The sequence below is a fragment of the Salmo trutta genome, chromosome 15 (assembly GCF_901001165.1).
Source record: "Salmo trutta chromosome 15, fSalTru1.1, whole genome shotgun sequence".
In the NCBI taxonomy this organism is placed as follows: Eukaryota; Metazoa; Chordata; class Actinopteri; order Salmoniformes; family Salmonidae; genus Salmo; species Salmo trutta.
This window is the reverse complement of record NC_042971.1, coordinates 23,640,492-23,662,152: the sequence shown is the minus strand read 5'-3', so window position 1 is coordinate 23,662,152 and position 21,661 is coordinate 23,640,492. Positions and strand designations below refer to the sequence as shown.

The 21,661-nt window shown below is 40.9% G+C and overlaps 1 protein-coding gene across 1 annotated transcript; it reads right to left on the bottom strand.

Annotated features, from left to right (window-relative positions):
- Window positions 1-141: 141 nt before the first annotated feature.
- LOC115148664 (histone H2A-like) lies at window positions 142-1,054 on the bottom strand. Its single transcript, XM_029690757.1, has one exon. The coding sequence runs from the start codon at window positions 949-951 to the stop codon at window positions 565-567; it is 387 nt and encodes a 128-aa protein (XP_029546617.1). The 5' UTR covers window positions 952-1,054; the 3' UTR covers window positions 142-564.
- Between the last annotated feature and the right edge of the window lie 20,607 nt (window positions 1,055-21,661).

Genomic DNA, 21,661 nt, shown 5'->3' with positions numbered 1-21,661 from the left:
TATAATAACGCTGCACTGCATAATTGCCCACAGATCATCAAAGAACCAATTCTATATTCATTTCAATGCGCTGTGTCCTTTGTTCATGAGCTCCCTGATGGAAAGTTCCCGGATTGTGAAAACAACAGACTGGTGATGACGTTTGTGCGCGTTCCCTGTATCCGTACAGAACATTTATTGAAATAAACAATTTCAGTCAAATAGACATGACTGACCTCATGACATCACTTTAACACAAAATGTGTTGATACAGCACTACTAAATAAAAACAATGAAATCTCTGCGTTATTCACCCCACCCTCAAATGAACCACCATTTATAGCTCATATCCAAAGAGACCGTGTCAAATTTGGTATATGTTCTACGAAAATGTCCATACATTTATATGAATAGTCCAATGACGGTGCCTGCGCATCGTGGAAACCAATAACATGAAGCATTGTCCGTCTGCAAGCATCCAGTATCAGGTTGCGCTGGCATTAATTTGAAAACGAGGCTCTTTATACAGAAGTGGGTTGCTCTTAACGGAGCTCAGGTTTTGTTTTGTGATCTGTGGCTAGCTGGTTACTTGCTCTTTGCTGGTTTTTCAGTCTTCTTGGGTAAGAGGACCGCCTGAATGTTAGGCAATACTCCTCCTTGCGCGATGGTGACACCACCTAAGAGCTTGTTGAGTTCCTCGTCGTTGCGGACAGCAAGCTGAAGGTGGCGAGGGATGATCCTGGTCTTCTTATTATCCCTTGCAGCGTTGCCAGCCAACTCGAGGATCTCAGCCGTTAGGTATTCCAGCACAGCAGCCAAATAGACAGGAGCACCGGCACCGACACGCTCCGCATAGTTGCCTTTGCGCAGTAACCTGTGGACACGTCCTACGGGAAACTGAAGGCCGGCGCGGGATGAACGGGACTTTGCCTTCGCTCTGGCCTTTCCTCCAGTTTTGCCTCTACCAGACATGTTAATTATTCTATTGTCACTTATCAATCCAAATACCAACAGTGCTATACAGCGACTTTTCTGTCTGTCTTTACGTAATGCAGTTGAGGATTATTGTACTAATATACCTCGAGTGTCCCTATGATTGGACGGATAGGATGGAAACGCTTTAACCAATGGTGATGAACTTCACCATTCAAGTGTCCAATAGCAAGAGCGCCGCTCTCCACATGGCTCTGCATTGCGATATTATATATAGAAGACAAACGTATACGGTGTCGTGTTCTATTCACAGTAAGTGAGCGGAGCGAGGAGCAGAGCGTGCCCAATTTGACTGGAGCGTTCAGCGTGGAGCGAGATTCCCAAAGGCTGGAGCAGTGACGGTTCTAGCTTGTATGGCTCCCTGGGCAAACCCCCTCTTTCAGCCCCCCCCCCCCCCAAAAAAAAAAGCACCGTTCTGCACTAACTGCAATTTTTATTCAGACATTTGGAACAACACAAATAAATAATCATAACATTTAAAACTAAATAAATATCAAATTATATACAGTTGTGGTCAAAAGTTTTGAGAATGACACAAATATTAATGTTCACAAAGTCGGCTGAAGTTGATGCAAAGAGTCAATATTTGCAGTGTTGACCCTTCTTTTCCAAGACCTCTGCAATCTGCCCTGGCATGCTGTAAATTAACTTCTGGGCCACATCCTGACTGATGGCAGCCCATTCTTGCATAACCAATGCTTGGAGTTTGTCAGAATTTGTGGGTTTTTGTTTGTCCACCCGCCTCTTGAGGATTGACCACAAGTTCTCAATGGGATTAAGGTATGGGGAGTTTCCTGGCCATGGACCCAAAATATCGATGTTTTGTTCCCCGGGCCACTTAGTTATCATTTTTGACTTATGGCAAGGTGCTCCATCATGCTGGAAAAGGCATTGTTCGTCACCAAACTGTTCCTGGATGGTTGGGAGAAGTTGCTCTCGGAGGATGTGTAGATACCATTCTTTATTCATGGCTGTGTTCTTAAGCAAAATTCTGAGTGAGCCCACTCCCTTGGCTGAGAAGCAACCCCACACATGAATGGTCTCAGGATGCTTTACTGTTGGCATGACACAGGACTGATGGTAGTGCTCACCTTGTCTTCTCCGGACAAGCTTTTTTCCCGGATGCCCCAAACAATCGGAAAGGGAATTCATCAGAGAAAATGACTTTACCCCAGTCCTCAGCAGTCCAATCCCTGTACCTTTTGCAGAATATCAGTCTGTCCCTGATGTTTTTCCTGGAGAGAAATGGCTTCTTTGCTGCCCTTCTTGACACCAGGCCATCCTCCAAAAGTCTTTGCCTCACTGTGCGTGCAGGTGCACTCACACCTGCCTGCTGCCATTCCTGAGCAAGCTCTGTACTGGTGGTGCCCCGATCCCGCAGCTGAATCAACTTTAGGAGACGGTCCTGGCGCTTGCTGGACTTTCTTGGGCACCCTGAAGCCTTCTTCACAACAATTGAACCACTCTCCTTGAAGTTCTTGATGATCCGATAAATGGTTGATTTAGGTGCAATCTTACTGGCAGCAATATCCTTGCCTGTGAAGCCCTTTTTGTGCAAAGCAATGATGACGGCACGTGTTTCTTTGCAGGTAACCATGGCAGACAGAGGAAGAACAATGATTCCAATCACCACCCTCCTTTTGAAGCTTCCAGTCTTCCAGTCAAACTCAATCAGCATGACAGAGTGATCTCCAGCCTTGTCCTCGTCAACACTCACACCTGTGTTAACAAGAGAATCACTGACATGATGTCAGCCGGTCCTTTTGTGGCAGGGCTGAAATGCAGTGGAAATGTTTTTTGGGGATTCAGTTCATTTGCATGGCAAAGAGGGACATTGCAATTAATTGCAATTCATCTGATCACTCTTCATAACATTCTGGAGTATATGCAAATTGCCATCATACAAACTGAGACAGCAGACTTAGTGAAAATTAATATTTGTGTCATTCTCAAAACTTTTGGCCACGACTGTACAAAAATAAGACTCATAAATATCAAAAAGTTGTAACAAAGACAGATAGAAACAAATGTGTGTTGATTTGGCACTCGAGCATCAATACATTACTCATCCCCCAACACTGTCAACCAAGAGTCAAGACTAAACCAATTCACCTTGGTGTTGTGCAGAGTGGTTTTATATTATTCTTAACGATTTCACACAAACCAGAAAAAAAATGTGCCTGTAAAACTATATATTCACAGTATTATAAATGAATTGTGGTTTATTTGGTAGCATTTCGTAGTGTGATTGATTTTACTAATTGCAGTAGTACTGTACAAAGTTTGAAGTGCGCTATTTGATAGATTGCCCTGCTCCCCCTACCTCGGGCTACCAGTGGGGAGAACTGAGGTCAACCTACCCCCCCCCCCCCCCCCCCCCCATCTCGTACTTCTGAGTGGGTTACCTTCCCAGGCAGTAGCCTGCCTAGCTCACAAACTAGAATCAGGGCGCCCACTCTGACAAGGTTAATTGACCCACAGTTCCACATGGTGACATGATATCATTGACGTGACGTGCAAATTAGCGATATAAAACCGATCGCGCAAATGTCACCATTCCCATTTTTTTTGTGCTGCGCCCCATGCAGCCCCCAGCAAAATGCCACCCATGTCGCCTTTACCTAAATCCGCCACTGGGCTGGAGCATAGGCTTTCTCACCCACTCCAATTAGGCTCCAGTATTGCTCACTTCACGAGCTCAGGGCATGCCCAGCCCAGCATGCATTTCAAATCAAATCAAACTGTATTTGTCACATGTGCTGAAAACAACAGGTGTAGACCTTACCGTAAAATGCTTACGTACAAACTCTTAAGGATCCACCCCTTTAAAAAAATAAAATAAAATTGCCTAAAATGACATACCCAAATCTAACTGCCTGTAGCTTAGGACCTGAAGCAAGGATCTGCATATTCTTGATACTGTTTCAAAGGAAACACTTTGAAGTTTGTGAAATGAATGTAGGAGAATAAAACACATTAGATCTGGTAAAAGATAATACAAAGAAAAAAGCACGTGTTTCTTTTCTTTTTTTGCATGGCTGTGTGCTTGATTTTATACATCTGTCTGCAACGGGAGTGGCTGAAATAGCCGAATCCACTAATTTGAAGGGGTGTCCACATACTTTTGTATATATAGTGTATGTTAGATAGATGTCAAAAGACATTACAGAAGACAGAAATGCAAAAGGTGTCCTGCTTTTTATGAATATACCTTACACGTGGTCTGTTCAAAGTACATATGATGAAACTGTTTGTAGTGTTGCAACACTTTCTCCTTTTATATGTGGTCTCTCTTCATCAGGTGCTTCTGCCTAATGGATTTAAAAGTGGTGGAAACCCTTTCCAGCCAATGCTCTTCCCAGAGTTGAGGAAAGAAAGCCACTTAAGAATATTAGGAACCATATTATATGCAGCCCAAAGAAGGCACTCATGTCCATTTGAATACAATAAGATAATCAATGTATGATATAATTTTATGAACTCAAATATCCATGAAATTAGGACAAAGTCACATATAAGACAGTACAAGTCTGTGATTTCATTCAGATTCTGTTACTACAGCATACAATGGAAGGACAAGACTTAATCGTGTATTAGCTGCGTATTAAGGGTGTCTGCCCGCAGGTGGTGATAATGAAACCAAATGGAAATTCATAAAATTGTGGACATGGAATACTATAAACTCGTATTTTGTGGACTGTTTTGACAGATTAGGGAGGGAACGTTATTTATAAAAGGGGTTACATGAAGAAAATCGGACCTATCTGTAATGAAAATGGATGGCCCTCCCTTCAGCAAAATATATTTGACCTAAACCCTCCCTGAATGCTTGAAAAAGTGACCCTCCCCTATACCCCAAATAATAATTTAAACAAAGTGGATAGCAGAGAACATGTCTACTGTTTACCCTCACTTCTTGGACAGACCAGAGCCTTAGATATGCAGTTTTAGAAACTGTTCTTCATCCTGTAAGCATTACATGGCAATACAGGAATTTTGATAGCGCACAGGGTTGCGGGCCAGAAGGTTGTGGGTTCGCAGATCACTGTGGACAAGAGTAGGGGTAGAAAGATCTCCTTTATAGTATAAGCACTGCATGAATCTATCAACGTATTTGCAGGTCCGAGAAAAAATGCTATGCAATTCTACGTCATCTTACATATTAGCAGAATATTTTTTAATACCACACAAATTGCCAAAATTACAGGCTAAGAATGAACAGAGATATGCAGTGCCTTCAGAAAGTATTCACACCCCTTGACTTTTCCTCATTTTTTTGTGTTACAGCCTGAATTTAAAATTGATTAAATTGAGATTTTTTTGTCACTAGCCTACACACAATACAATCATGATGTCAAAGTGGAATAATGTTGTTAGAAATTTTTACTAATTAATTAAACATGTAAGCTTAAATGTCTTGAGTCAACAAGTATTCAACCCCTTTGTTATGGCAATCCTAAACAAACCTTTGCTTAACAAGTCACATAATAAGTTGCATGGATTGACTGTGTTCAATAATAGTGTTTAACTTGATTTTTGAACTCTGTACCCCACACATACAATTATCTGTAAGGTCCCTCAGCCAAGTAGTGAATTTCAAAAACGGATTCAACCAAAAAGACCAGGGAGGTTTCCAATGCCTTGCAAAGAAGGGCAACTATTGGTAGATGGGTACAAATGAGAAAAAGCAAACATTGAATATTCCTTTGAGCATGTCACTACAGTGACATGGGTGTATTGTTAGACCATCCAAAGTGTAATTAATAACTTTATCATCCTTCCTAACTCAGTTGCCGGAGAGGAAGGAAGCAGCTCATGGATTGGTGACAATTGCAGAGTTTACTGGCTGTGATAGAAGAAAACTGAGGATGGATCAACAACATTGTAGTTACTCCACCATACTAACCTAAATGACAGAGTGAAAAGAAGAAAGCCTGTACAGAATAAAAAATATTCCAAAACATGCATATTGTTTGCAAAAAGACACAAAAGCAAGACTGCAAAGAATGTGGCAAAGAAATTAACTTTTTGTCCTGAATACAAAACATTAGGTTTGGGGCAAATCCCCAACACAACACATCACGGAGTGCCACTCTTCATATTTCAAAGCATTGTGGTGGCTGGATCATGTTATGGGTATACTAGGCATCGGCAAGGGAGTTTTTTTAGGATAAAAAGAAACGGAATAGAGCTAAGCATAGGCAAAATCATAGAGGAATAGCTGGTTCAGTCTGCTTTCCAACAGACACTGGGTGACAAATTCACCTTTCAACAGGACAATAACCTAAAACAAAACTCCAAATATACACAGGAGTTGCTTACCAATAGTTGCTTACCCATAGGGCGGCGCACAATTGGCCCAGCGTTGTTCAGGTTTGGCTGGGGCAGGCCGTCATTGTAAATAAGAATTTGTTCTTAACTGACTCGTCTAGTTAAATAAAGGTTAAATAAAAATAAAAATATATAAAACCAAGACAACATTGAATGTTGCTGAGTGGCCTAGTTACAGCCTTGACTTAAATCAGCTTCAAAATCTATGGCAAGACTTGAAAATGGTTGTCGAGTAATGATCAAAAACCAACATGACAGAGTTTGAATAATAAAAAATATTGTACTTTCCAGCTGTGCAAAGCTCTGAGAGACTTACCCAAAAAGACTCACATCTGTAATTGCTGCCAAAGGCGCTTCTACAAAGTTGAGTCAGGTGTGTGAATACTTACGTCAATTAGATATTTCTGTTTCATTTTTTATACATTTGCAACATATTCTAAAAACATGTTTTCACTTTATCATTATGGGGTATTGTGTGTAGATGGGTGATAAAAAAAAATTATTTAATCTATTTTGAATTCAGGCTGTAACACAAATAAATATGGAATAATTTAAGGGTTATGAATACTTTCTGAAGGCACTGTAGACCTATTTGTTTATGTTATCATATTTCTCCAATGCCAAATCTGTGAGTGTTGTTTGCAACTAAACTGTCCCTGTTTGCAAATAATTAATTCTGAGATGTCATTAGGAATCTGAGGATGGTACTTTCAAAAGTTAGGCCTACCTTTCTACCCCCAGACAGTGTAGGTCTACCGATGCAGAAAAATGTAACCATTAAAACTTATTTGGGATAGGGGGCAGTATTTTCACGTCCGGATGAAAAGTGTGCCCAAAGTAAACTGCCTGTCACTCAGGCCCAGAAGCTAGGATATGCATATAATTGGTAGATTTAGATAGAAAACACTCTATAGTTTCTAAAACTATTAAAATTATGTATGTGAGTATAACAGAACTGATATGGCAGGTGAAACCCCGAGGACAAACTATCCCCCCAAAAATAAAATTCACCTTACCACTGTTTTCAATGGCAAGTACTATAATTATAAGCCCAAGTCCTCCAAAATTGCAGTTCCTAGGGCTTCCACTAGATGTCAACAGTCTTTAGAAAGAGTTTCAGGCTGGTTTTTGGAAAAATGACCCAGAAATTGTAGTTTTTCTAGGTGGCTCCCATTTTGGCTGTAGTGTTTCCAAGCGCGTGGAGGAAATCGCGTTCTTTCTTATTTATCTCCGGTAATGAACATACTATTCTCTGTCTTAAATGTTATCGTTTATTTGCGTATTAGGATACCTAAGGTTTGATTATAAACGTTGTTTGACTTGTTTGGAAAAGTTTATTAGTAACGTTTGGGATTCATTTTGTATGCATTTTGATGGAGGGAAACTGGATGGATTATTGACTGAAGCGTGCCAGCTAAACTGAGTTTTTATGGATATAAAGAAGGACATTATCGAACAAAAGGACCATTTATGATGTAACTGGGACCTTTTGGCGTGCCAACAGAAGAAGATTATCAAAGGTAAGGCATTTTTTATATCGCTATTTCTGACTTTTGTGTTGCACCTGCCTGGTTGAAATATGTTTTTCATGTGTTGGTATGCGGGGCGCTGTCCTCAGATAATCGCATGGTTTGCTTTCGCCGTAAAGCCTTTTTGAAATCTGACATGGCGGCTGGATTAACAACAAGTTAAGCTTTATTTTGATGTATTACACTTGTATTTTCATGAATGTTAAATATTTATAGTAATTTTATTTGAATTTGGCGCTCTGCAATTTCACCGGATGTTGTCGAGGTGTCTTTCCCAAACAGGGAACGCCTTTCCCAAACAGGTTTTAACTGCTGGCTACTTTTCTTTTCATGGCTTAACCTAATGAGAGGTCACAAGTGTTTCCCTAAAAGCTGTCTGGGTTTAAACATATATTGTACAGAAAGTTAATAGCTTGATCAATTGATAGTGACAGAATTAGATGACTTCCCAAGCAAAGTCTATTTCTTGTCTCCTCGGCTGTAGAAGGGTGTAGATCAGCCTCTGAATCCCAAAGAAACAAAACAATGATATCCTCATATGCATCGACATTTTTCCCGGGTATTTAACATATTTTTTCTAGCATAAAGCATCGCTGACCAAAACGCTGTTATATATTACTTTATATAATCAGTCGATCAGTTTTATTTTCTTCAAAATCTTAAGCTAACAAGGGTAGGCCTATGCTTTTTGCAATTTTCTTTCATTAAAGGTAGGCCAAAGTTGACCTTTGGTCCTCCTCATCTTCACACCCTCTTTCTTAACCTGAACAGAACATATGCTGAACAGGCTATATGCTAGTCCGCCTATCGACTATTATTTTCGGAAGAAACCTTTGACTTTTGCCCTGAACTGCCACCATAGGCCTACACAGCACAGCATTGGTAAGGCAGCACACAAAAAGGTTTTTGATCAGCAAGAGCAGAGCAGGCCGGGGCTCAGGGTGGGAATATCCATTGCAGTGTGTAATACAGCCTAGTTGTATTTACACCATCCCAGCAGCTATCTTACAAATATAACTTTGCTCTGTGTTTCCCCCGAGAATGCACTTGGTAGTCTTTAGGCTATGAATCACTTAATTGAGACCACACTAAAAAGCCTACAGGTGCACTAAATATTGACGACCAGCCTAGAATCAGAAATTAGGAGCGGCATCATGCACACATCGATATATAGCCTAATAAACAACTAATTCTAAAACACTGAGAAATACTTACATTTCATCAGTTACAAATTACATGACCCTCCCCTGCACTAGATTAAAAATATATACTAAACCCTCCCCTTGACTGAAATTGTTGGAACCAAGAGTTAACAAAAAAAACTCTTGGTTCCAACAATTCTAGAATACAAAAAAATTATAATAATAAACATCTTATCCCTGGACACTGTCCTAGAAAAAGAAATATTAGCACTCAGATATCTGCAATAATCTCGTCATACTCGTAACCGTTTTATTACACTTGATACTCGTAATGGGATTTACTCGTGATCGGAGCCTATACCTCAAGTGCTTTTACCTCAAATGTGCATTACTGTGCTGTCACTCAGGGTGCATCTCAGAGTGCATGGTTATGCTCCACTCATTCACACACATTGAAAAAACGACCCCGACTGATGACAATGCACATGATTTACTTACTTAGTCCTATTCAATTATCAACGAAATAGACGAATAACTATCCTAATGCATGGCTGGCTACTACTGCTTGCATTTATTCCAGACACAGATTTAGGTGACGTTAGGCTAATTCGCTTGCCCCAAGTAATGTTTCACCTCCGAAAGGAGCAAAACTTCTCTCCTGTCACTTATGCCATAACATTTGTACAATCAAATTAAACTATCTACATATATTTATTTTCTAATGATCTGTTGCTTGGTAAACATGTCTGGACGAGAATAAATAATAGCAAGCAAGCATAGCCTTGGATCAGGACATAACAACAGACGTCAGCAATATAATAATTATATGGACAAAGTAGGTCTACTAAACAACGCCAAGTAGACAGACAAAAACAACCATATGACCTCGGCAAAGTCGACAGGAAATAACTAGATTGAACACCAATGACTAGCTATGGATTCTGATTCATACACGATGTTTGCAGTGGCGTGTATTCATGGATGCCAAGGGAAGCCAGGCTTACCCAAATATTTGACCAATCCCAAAATAAAAATGATAAAATAATGTATATTTTGTCTCTCTGTATTTTCTTAAAACCTCTTGGCATTCCCCTAGGATAGGGGGCGTCACAGCGCATATTGAAAAGAATTCGTGCCCATTTTAAACGGCCTACTACTCAAACTCAGAAGCTAGGATATGCATATAATTAATACTTGTGGATAGAAAACACCTTAAAGTTTTTAAAACTGTTTGAATGGTGTCTGTGAGTATAACAGAACTCATATGGCAGTCAAAACCCCGAGACCGATCGTAACAGGATGTGGAATTCTGAATTGTGGACTCAACTTCACATCTTTGCCTATTAATCACACCGTGAGCTATGGTTCATTGAGCACTTCCTATTGCTTCCACTAGATGTCCCCAGTCTTTACAAAGTGGTTTGAGCCTTCTACTGTGGAAACTGAATGAATGACACGCTGTTGAAATAGGTCACAGGAGGAGGGCCATCACCATTATGACGCCGGCGGCCCTGTCTACCCCCTCCTTTCGAAACGTTTTGAAACACAATACAATCGTCCCCCTCGAATCTTATTGGCTCTCTTGTTGAAACAGGCCCTGAAGATTTATGTTATACAACGTTTGACATGTTTGAACGAACCTAAATGGGAAAAAAGGCTTTTTGTCGAAATAGCTGTCCTGCGCCCGACAGAGCTTTTGTATCAGCCTTCAGACGCGCTAACAACAACAAGCTAATGGAACATAAAGGATGAACTTTTTCGAACTAAAATACATTTGTTGTGGACCTGGGAGTCCTGGTAGTGCTTTCTGATGAAGACAACCAAAGGTAAGGGATGATTGACAATAGTATACAAGACTAGATGTGATATGCGATTGTTCCAAGATGGCGCAGAGCTGTATTTACTAGGTAATTTTCTGAGTATCGCATCCCCTTTTATCGCAAAGTGTGATTACCCTGTAAAGTTATTTTTAAATCTGGTATTACAGGTGCTTTCAAGAGATATTCATCTATAAATCTTAGAATGACAATATTACATTTTAAAAATGTTTTCGAATAGTAATTGAGTAAATTGTAGCACTGTTTCCCCGGATGCATTTGAGGGAAAATAGTTAGTCAACGTTACGTGCCGATGTAAAATGCTGTTTTTATATATAAATATGAACTTTATCGAACAAAAGAATGCATGCATTGTGTAACATGATGTCCTAGGTGTGTCATCTGATGAAGTTTGTAAAAGGTTAGTGCTGCATTTAGCTGTTTTTTGGGTTATTTGTGATGCATGTGGTTGGTCGGAAAATGGCTATGTGGCTACTTTTACGATATACTCCTCTAACATAATCTAATGTTTTGCTTTTCCTGTAAAGCCTTTTTGAAATCGGACAACGTGGATCGATTCAGGAGAGGTGTATCTATAAAACGATATGAGACAGTCCTATATTTGAAATTTTTTAAAATTAAATTTCGTTATGCTAATGTCGATAGGAGTTTTTCGCTGGATGTTCGTCCCGTAAGAGCGTCAAGAGGTTTTCTTAAGAGAAATCATCGGAGCGAGCGGTACAGCACCGAGGTAGAGACCATTTCAACTTTCAAACCTCAATAGCTTTCAATCCACTTGAGCCACAGACTCCAAATAAGTGTCATGATGTTGGAAAAATTGCACACAACATTGTACAGGTCTTATTTTCACGATTTGGACATTAATTCGCTTTCCAAAGCTAATAAACATATGGAAATGTGAGCAGCATTTTGTATTCCTAGTTGAATTAGTTAGGGAGCGTAAACAAAGTACAAACTTTTCTACATTCAAATTTCAATAGCTCCTTGGTCATGTGACCTACTGACTTCAAACAAGGTTCAGAATGTCCACTGAGTGGGCCTACACATTGCACACCCTTTAGTTTGTCAATTTTCATCTCACAAGATTTTACATGTATTTTTCAAAATGTAAAATTTCAATAGCTCCTTGATCATGTGACCTAGTGATTTTAAACAAGGTTCAGAATGTCTACTGACTACCCTTTTATATTGCACATCCTTTAGTTTGTCAATTTTTCTGTAACAAGATTTTACATGTATTTTTCAAAATAAAATGTTTTAATAGCTCCTTGGTCATGCAACCTAGTGACTTCAAACAAGGTTCAGAATGTCCACTCAGTGGGCCTACACATTGCACACCCTTTAGTTTGTCCATATTCATCTCACACGATTTTACATGAATTTTTCTACATTTAAAATGTAAATAGCTCCTTGGTCATGTGACCTAGTGACTTCAAATAATGTTCAGAATGTCCACTCAGTGGGCCTACACATTGAACACCCTTTAGTTTGTCCATTTTCATCTCACACATTTTTACAGTAATTTTTGATGTCTTCACTATTATTCTACAATGTAGAAAATAGCAAAAATAAAGACAAACCCTGGAATGAGTAGGTGTGTCAAAACTTTTGACTGGTACTGTGTATATATATATATATATATATATATATATATATATATATATATATATATATATATATATATATATATAATATTTCCTGAGCTTTCTTTTCTCCTAGACAAAAACTTCAAAACCTTTTGTGTTATGATTTATTTGTTGACTGTCTTTTTGTCCTTTTATGAATGTGTTGTTCAGTTTCTCTCATCTATAGTAGTAAAGGCCAAATTCATTATTTGATCAATTAATCTTTGTATGTGTTTTTTTTGCTAGCTAAAGGGGTCCTAAAATTCTAAATCAAATAGCAAAATTATCCATAGTATGACCATCTTAAAGCAATTCCATATGTCAGTTTAGAACCCCCCAACACAGCTTAGACTTTTAAGAATTAACAAGTTACATCAATAAGGGATCATAGCTACCTTTCACCTGGATTCACCTAGTCAGTCTATTCATGGAATGAGCAGGTGTTCCTACTGTTTTGTACACTCAGTGTAGATCGCTTCTAGATAATCAGTTCCATAATTTTTTATACAGGGATAGGCCGAAGCTTTTGGCAATTTCTTTTGACAAAAACAACAATACCCTCACATACCCCCTCAATTCGAGCCTGGTTTTAACTTAACACATCAAGCTTTTCACTGACACTGCGATATTTAAGGAGTGCATGCTGACTGAAGGAACTGGCTGACAAAATCTATGGATAGTAGACTATCATTTCTTCTGTCAGACAGTGTACCTCTTATTTTTTTAATAGAAAGAAATAGGCTCCAACACAATGCCCTCTTGTTGTTAGTAGCCTAAAGTCAAATTTAAATGAGGACTGTTTAAATGAATTAGGTCTTCTCGAATTAGTCTACTTTCAGCACACATGCACTGTCCATCTCAACGGCTGCCGCTTCATAATGAAAGTTATGTAAATTACTGTAATATGGCTATTGTGAGGTCAATAACTCTGAGAAATAGCTTAACCATGGGCAACGAACATATTGTTTTTTTATTAAAATCAATTATAGCAGTAGGAAGCTTACCTCTGGTCCTACTTATCTTCTCGCTCTCCCTTTCATACTGAACAGGACATCAGTAGTCCTAGTCCGCACGCACATATACTGCATTTTATGGACAAACAAGTAAAGAAATCTGGAAGAAGCCTTTGACTTGTCTCATGAAGTGCCACGTACACAGCACAGTCATTGGTTAGGCAGCACAAAAGGGTTTATGTCAGCAAGAGCAGGGAAGGCCGGGGCTCCTGATTGGGAACACCTATCCATTGCAGTGTAGCCTAGTTTTACATACACCATCCCAGCAGTACAAAAAATTCAGGAAGTACATTTTCTTAGAAATATACTGTAACTTTGACCTGTGCTTCTCCATGCATGCTCTTCGTATAGCCTAGGCCTATAGCCTATAGTATAGGTTATGGATCATTCGATTGAGACCACACTAGGCGCACATGATATTGAGAGCCCATCAGAGAATCAGGGATGAGGGGCATCATCAAGCACACATCGAGATACCATGATAAGCAACTAATTCTCAAACCCTGAGCAATATGACATTTAATCAATTACAAAGGACATGACCCTCCACTGGACAAAAAAACGACTAAAAACAATACCCTACCCCTGACTGAAATTGAAAAAACATTGCCCTCCCCCATTTTCCTCCGGGTAACAATTGTGTAAATTTCGACCGCTCCCCTTAGCACAACTATAGCAGTTTCCAAATAGATCTGGAGGGAATAACAGGTCCATGCAACATTTTACTTATTATTCCCTCCCTTTACATTCAGATTTCCTCAAGTATTTCTGGCATGAATGTTCATCATTTCATTAAACTGTATTCAAATGACAGTCTTCCCCATCTTGTTCTAATCGGCTCCAAGGGCAGGTTCTACACATCCCAGCTCCAGGTCCCTGAGGGAAGCTTGATGTTGAAGACATGCATCTTTGTGGAGGTTCAAGGCCACCAATCACACTGGAAGGTACAAGTATAGCAAAATTTGGATTGAAGAAAACACGAAGGGAGTTTTGAGCAATAGGGCACAAGAGGCCTTGCTATATAGTAAATATAGTCACAGTTAAAGGGTGTTGCAGAACGGTGAACACTTCTCATCCAATCAGATTACGTGGCCGAAACTATCTGTTTCATGAAAGTGAAATATACTGGTAGTCATTTACTGACTCTAGTAGATGGGGTATGTCATTTCCTATCAAACCTGATTGTCAACTTTTTAAAGAAACTCTGTCAATTGCACCATTTGGAATATGGCCACATTTTTTACAGTGGGGGAAAAAAGTATTTAGTCAGCCACCAATTGTGCAAGTTCTCCCACTTAAAAAGATGAGAGAGGCCTGTAATTTTCATCATAGGTACACGTCAGCTATGACAGACGAAATGACAGAAAAAAATCCAGAAAATCACATTGTAGGATTTTTAATGAATTTATTTGCAAATTATGGTGGAAAAATAAATATTTGGTCATCTACAAACAAGCAAGATTTCTGGCTCTCACAGACCTGTAACTTCTTCTTTAAGAGGCTCATCTGTCCTCCACTCGTTACCTGTATTAATGGCACCTGTTTGAACTTGTTATCAGTATAAAAGACACCTGTCCACAACCTCAAACAGTCACACTCCAAACTCCACTATGGCCAAGACCAAAGAGCTGTCAAAGGACACCAGAAACAAAATTGTAGACCTGCACCAGGCTGGGAAGACTGAATCTGCAATAGGTAAGCAGCTTGGTTTGAAGAAATGTGGGAGCAATTATTAGGAAATGGAAGACATACAAGACCACTGATAATCTCCTTCGATCTGGGGCTCCACGCAAGATCTCACCCCGTGGGATCAAAATTATCACAAGAACGTTGAGCAAAAATCCCAGAACCACACGGGGGGACCTAGTGAATGACCTGCAGAGAGCTGGGACCAAAGTAACAAAGCCTACCATCAGTAACACACTACGCCGCCAGGGACTCAAATCCTGCAGTGCCAGACGTGTCCCCCTGCTTAAGCCAGTACATGTCCAGGCCCATCTGAAGTTTGCTAGAGAGCATTTGGATGATCCAGAAGAGGATTGGGAGAATGTCATATGGTCAGATGAAACCAAAATATAACTTTTTGGTAAAAACTCAACTCGTCGTGTTTGGAGGACAAAGAATGCTGAGTTGCATCCATAGAACACCATACCTACTGTGAAGCATGGGGGTGGAAACATCATGCTTTGTGGCTGTTTTTCTGCAAAGGGACCAGGACGACTGATCCGTGTAAAGGAAAGAATGAATGGGGCCATGTATTGTGAGATTTTGAGTGAAAACCTCCTTCCATCAGCAAGGGCATTGAAGATGAAACATGGCTGGGTCTTTCAGCATGACAATGATCCCAAACACACCGCCCGGGCAACAAAGGAGTGGCTTCGTAAGAAGCATTTCAAGGTCCTGGAGTGGCCTAGCCAGTCTCCATATCTCAACCCCATAGAAAATCTTTGGAGGGAGTTGAAAGTCAGTGTTGCCCAGCGACAGCCCAAAAACATCACTGCTCTAGAGGAGATCTGCATGGCGGAATGGGCCAAAATACCAGCAACAGTGTGTGAACCTTGTGAAGACTTACAGAAAACGTTTGACCTGTGTCATTGCCAACAAAGGGTATATAACAAAGTATTGAGATTGTTAGTGACCAAATACTTATTTTCCACCATAATTTGCAAATAAATTCATTAAAAATCCTACAATGTGATTTTCTGGATTTTTTTTCTCAAATTTTGTCTGTCATCGTTGAAGTGTACCTATGATGAATATCCTAGCTTCTGGGCCTGAGTAACAGGCAGTTTACTTTGGGCACCTCAGTCATCCAAACATTCGAATACTGCCCCCTAGCCTTAAGAACCACGGTGTAATCATAACAACTTACAGGAACTCATGTCCTTTTGTTCATCTGACCTAGAATTCCTTACAATCAAATGCCGACCGCATTATCTACCAAGAGAATTATCTTCAATTATAGTCACAGCTGTGTATATCCCCCCAAGCAGATACCTCGACGGCCCTGAAAGAATTTCACTGGTCTATATGTAAACTGGAAATCATATACCCTGAGGCTGCATTTATTGTAGCTGGGGATTTTAAGTTCTTACGTTAACAAAGCTAATCTGAGAAAAAGGCTTGCTAAATTCTATCAGCATATTGAATGCGCGACACGAGCTGGTAGCATTCTGGACCATTGCTACTCTAACTTACAAAGCCCCCCCCCTCCCCTTCGCTAAATCTGACCATGACTCCATTTTGTTGCTCCAATTTGATAGACAGAAACTAAAACAGGAAACACCTGTGGTAACCAACGCTGGTCTGACCAATCGGATTCCACACTTCAAGATTGCTTCGATCACCTGTACTTGGATATGTTCCGGGTAGCCTCAGACAACAAAATTGACCTATATGCTGACTCGGTGAGCGAGTTTATTAGTAAGTGCATCGGTGATGTTGTACCCACTGTGACTATTAAAACCCCTAACCATAAACCGTGGATTGATGGCAGCATTCTCGCAAAAGCCCAGTCTGCTGTGCCCACATGCTTCAAGATGGCCGCCATTGTTCCTGTTCCCAAGAAAGCTAAGTTAACTGAACTAAAATGACTATCGCCCCGTAGCGCTCACTTCTGTCATCATGAAGTGCTTTGAGTAACTAGTCAAGGATCATATCACCTCCACCCTACCTGTCACCCTAGACCCACCCCAATTTGCTTACCACCCCAATAGTTCCACAGACGACTCAATCGCCATCACACTGCACAATCCCATCTGGACAAGAGGAATACCTATGTAAGAATGCTGTTCATTGACTACAGCTCAGCATTTAACACCATAGTACCCTCCAAATTCATCATCAAGCTCAAGACCCTGGGTCCTGGGCTTTGACGGGCCGCCCCCAGGTGGTGGGGCCCCACAAGGGGGCGTGCTCAGCTCCCTCCTGTACTCCCTGTTCACCAATGACTGCATGGCCATGCACACCTCCAACTCAATCATGAAGTTTGCAGATGACACTACAGTGGTAGGGTTGATTACCAACAATGACGAGACAGCCTACAGGGAGGAGGTGAGGGCCCTCGGAGTGTGGTGTCAGGGAAATTACCTCTCACTCAACGTCAACAAAACAAAGGAGATGATCGTGGACTTCAGGAAACAGCAGAGAGAGCATCCCCCCATCCACATCGACGGGACAGTAGTGGAGAAGGTGGAAAGTTTTATGTTCCTCTGCGTACACATCACGGACAAACTGAAATGGTCCACCTACACAGACAGCGTGGTGAAGAAGGTGCAATAGCGCCCCTTCAACCTCAGGAGGCTGAAGAAATTTGGCCTGTCACCTAAAACAAACTTTTACAGATGCACAATCGAGAGCATCCGTTCTGGCTGTATCAAAGCCTGGTACAGCAATTGCTCCGCCCATAACCGCAAGGCTCTCCAGAGGGTGGGGAGGTCTCCACAATGCATCACCGGGGGCAAACTACCTGCCCTCCAGGACACCTACAGCACCTGATGTCACAGGAAGGCCAAAAAAATCATCAAGGACAACAACCACCCGAGCCACTGCCTGTTCACCCCGTTATCATCCAGAAGGCGAGGTCAGTACAGGTGCATCAAAGCTGGGACCGAGAAACTGAAAAACAGCTTCTATCTCAAGGCCATCAGACTGTTAAACAGTCTTCACTAACAGAGTGGCTGCAGCCAACATACAGACTCAAATCTCTGGCCACTTTAATAGATTTAATAAAGGGATCACTAGTCACTTTAAATAACGCCACTTTAATAATGTCTACATATCCTACATTACTCATCCCATATGTATATCCTGTATTTTATACCATCTACTGCATCTTGGTTTATGTCACACAGCAATCACTCATCCATATTTTTATATGTACATATTCTTATTCATCCCTTTACATTTGTGTGTGTATAAGGTCGTCGTTGTGAATTTGTTAGATTACTTGTTAGATATTACTGCACTGTCGGAACTAGAAGCACAAGCATTTCACTAGCATTTCACTCGCATTAACGTCTGCTAACCATGTGCATGTTATTAATAAAATTTGATTTGATTGAGCTGTATTCCCAGTCACGTCACATCCATAGATTTGGTCCTATTGAATTTATTTCAATTGACTGATTTCCTTATATGAACTGTAACTTTGAAATTGTTGCCTGTTGCGTTGAGGATGAGGAATAGACTAGAAACTCAGCTGCAGCTACATTCTAGTTATTGATTCATTATCAAGTTATTGATCACATCGTTTCTTACTTGACATAACTTACCACATTGCTTCTCTCAAGTGTAACCGGGATGGCCAGACAGTGATGGGTGTGAACAGGCAACAGCAGGAAGCTCGTTTCTCGTTCGAGGCCTTCCACTTTGTCAAGCACAAGAACAGGACGCTGTCCACCTACCACCTGCACTGCTCTACCAGACTCTGCGAGAGGACTGTCTGCACCTCCTTGCTCCAGGTCAGTTGCTGCTTCTGTACGGACATTGAAGCCAATGGCCACATTACAGTCCATCTGCAAAGCAGTCTTGCTGCACCAATTAACCAATGATTGAATGCCACGTCATCTACATTGCAGTCGGGCATTAGATTGCATGATCAGATGTGGTTACTGACACATTGTCCATACCTTTACACCAATGAGTGGGCCACCAAAGACAAACAATGGAGCCACATACAGTGCATTCGGAAAGTATTCAAACCCCCTTGACCTTTTCCACAGTCTTATTTTAGAATGGATTAAATAGTTTTTTTTCTCCTCATCTATCTACCCACAATATGTCATGACAAAGCAAAAACATATTTTTTACATTTTGCAAATTTATTTTTTCCAAAAATGAAACATTTACATAAGTATTCAGACCCTTTACTCAGTACTTTGTTGAAGCACCTTTGGCAGCGATTACAGCCTAGAGTCTTCTTGGGTATGACCCTACATGCTTGGCACACCTGTATTTGGGGAGTTTCTCCCATTCTTCTCTGCAGATCCTCTCAAGTTCTGTCAGGTTGGATGGGGAGCATTGCTGCACAGCTATTTTCAAGTCTCTCCAGAGATGTTCGATCGGGTTCAAGTCTGGGCTCTGTCTGGTCCCACTCAAGGACATTCAGAGACTTGTCTGGAAGCCATTCCTGCATTGTCTTGGCTGTGTGCTTAGGGTCGTCTTGTTGGAAGGTGAACCTTCGCCCCAGTCTGAGGTCCTGAGTGTTCTGGAGCAGGTTTTCATCAAGGATCTCTCAGTACTTTGCTCCGTTCATCTTTCCCTCAATCCTGACGAGTCTCCCAGTCCCTGCTGCTGAAAAACATTCCCACAGCATGATGCTGCTGCCACCACCATGCTTCACCGGAGGGATGGTGCAAGGTTTCCTCCAGACGTGACACTTCGCATTCAGGCCAAAGAGTTAAATCTTGGTTTCAACAGATGAAACCAACCAGACCATTGTTTCTCATGGTCTTAGAGGATTTAAGTTCCTTTTGGCAAACTCCAAGTGGGCTGTCATGTGCTTTTTACTGAGGAGTGGCTTCAGTCTGGCCACTCCATAAAGGCCTGATTCGTGGAGTGCTGCAGAGATGGTTGTCCTTCTGGAAGGTTTTCCCATCGCCACAGAGGAACTCTGGAGCCCTGTCAGAGTGACCATTGGGTTCTAGTTCACCTCCCTGACCAAGCCTCTTCTCCCCCCGATTGCTCAGTTTGGCCAGGCGGCCAGCTCTAGGAAGAGTCTTGGTGGTTCCAAAGTTCTTCCATTTAAGAATGATGGAGGCCGCTATGTTCTTGTGGACCTTCAATATTGCAGAAATGTTTTGGTACCCTTCCCCAGATCTGTTCCTTGACAAATTCCTGTCTTGGAGCTCTATGGTCAATTCCTTCAACATCATGGCTTGGTTTTTGCTCTGACATAAACTGTGGGACCTTATATAGACAGGTGTGTGCCTTTCCAAATCATGTCCAATCAATTGAATTTACCACAGGTGGACACCAAGTTGTAGAAACATCTCAAGGATGATCAATGGACACAGGATGCACCTGAGCTCAATTTCAAGTCTTATAGCAAAGGGTCTGAATACCTATGTAAATGTTTTTTTTTTCAATAAACTTGCAAGCATTTCTAAAAACCTGTTTTTGCTTTGTCATAATCGGGTATTGTGTGTAGACTGATGAGGATTTTTTTTTAAAATACATTTTAGAAAGGGCTTTAACTTTGAAAAATTTGGAAAAGGTCAAAGGGTCTGAATACTTTCCAAAGGCACTGTAGATGATGCTAGTTATAGCCTATGACCTTGTGTAAGGAAGCTGTTCCAACCACCCCTATTCTTCCCAGAACTGCATGGACAACATCATCTGCTCAAGGATGCAGGAGGTCCAGTACACGTCTGGGACCAACACAGCCACAGTCAGCTCCGGAACCATCCGCACCCATGTGGACAATTGTGAGCAAAAACCACTGATCGATCATGATCATCATTTGCGTCAGCATTCAATGGCCCATCAGCAAAATATTGACGACACAGTAACAATTTACGGATCACTTTTACTTACTGCACGTTCATATACCAGTAATGATTTTTTGGTTAAGGGGGTTTTGATGTTATGAACGCAGAATTTCCTTATTTTATTTACGCAGGTGATCCTGTCAGAATCGTATCTGAAGGTATGCATCTTTTTTATCATAACCATTGATATGATATCTACATGAAATGCACATACAGTATTATACATTGAGTGCCCTCAGAAAGTATTCACACTCCTTGACTTATTCTACATTTTGTTGTGTTACAGCCGGAATTCAAAATGAATGAAATAGATCTTTCCCCCCTCACCCATCTACACACAATACCTCATAATGACAAAGTGAAAACATGTTTGAAAGCTTTTTCAAATGTATTGAAAATTAAATACAGAAATTTCCCATTATACGCATTTACACCCGAGTCAATACTTTGTATAAGCACCTTTGGCGGCGATTACAGCTTTGAGTCGTCTTGGTTATGTCTGTATCAGCTATGCACATCTGGATTTTCTCCCATTCTTCCTTGCAGATTTTCTCAAGCTCTGCTAATTTAGATAGGGAGCGGTGGTGGACAGCAATCTTCAAGTCTTTCCACAGATTTTCAATGGGATTCAAGTCAAGGACTTTCATATTTTTGTTCTGAAGCCATTCCACCGTTGCTTTGGCTGTATGCTTAGGGTCATTGTCCGGTTGGAACGCAAACC

Excerpts from the sequence above, each read along its gene's own strand:
- LOC115148664 (XM_029690757.1), bottom strand. The coding sequence starts at position 951 with ATGTCTGGTAGAGGCAAAACTGGAGGAAAGGCCAGAGCGAAGGCAAAG.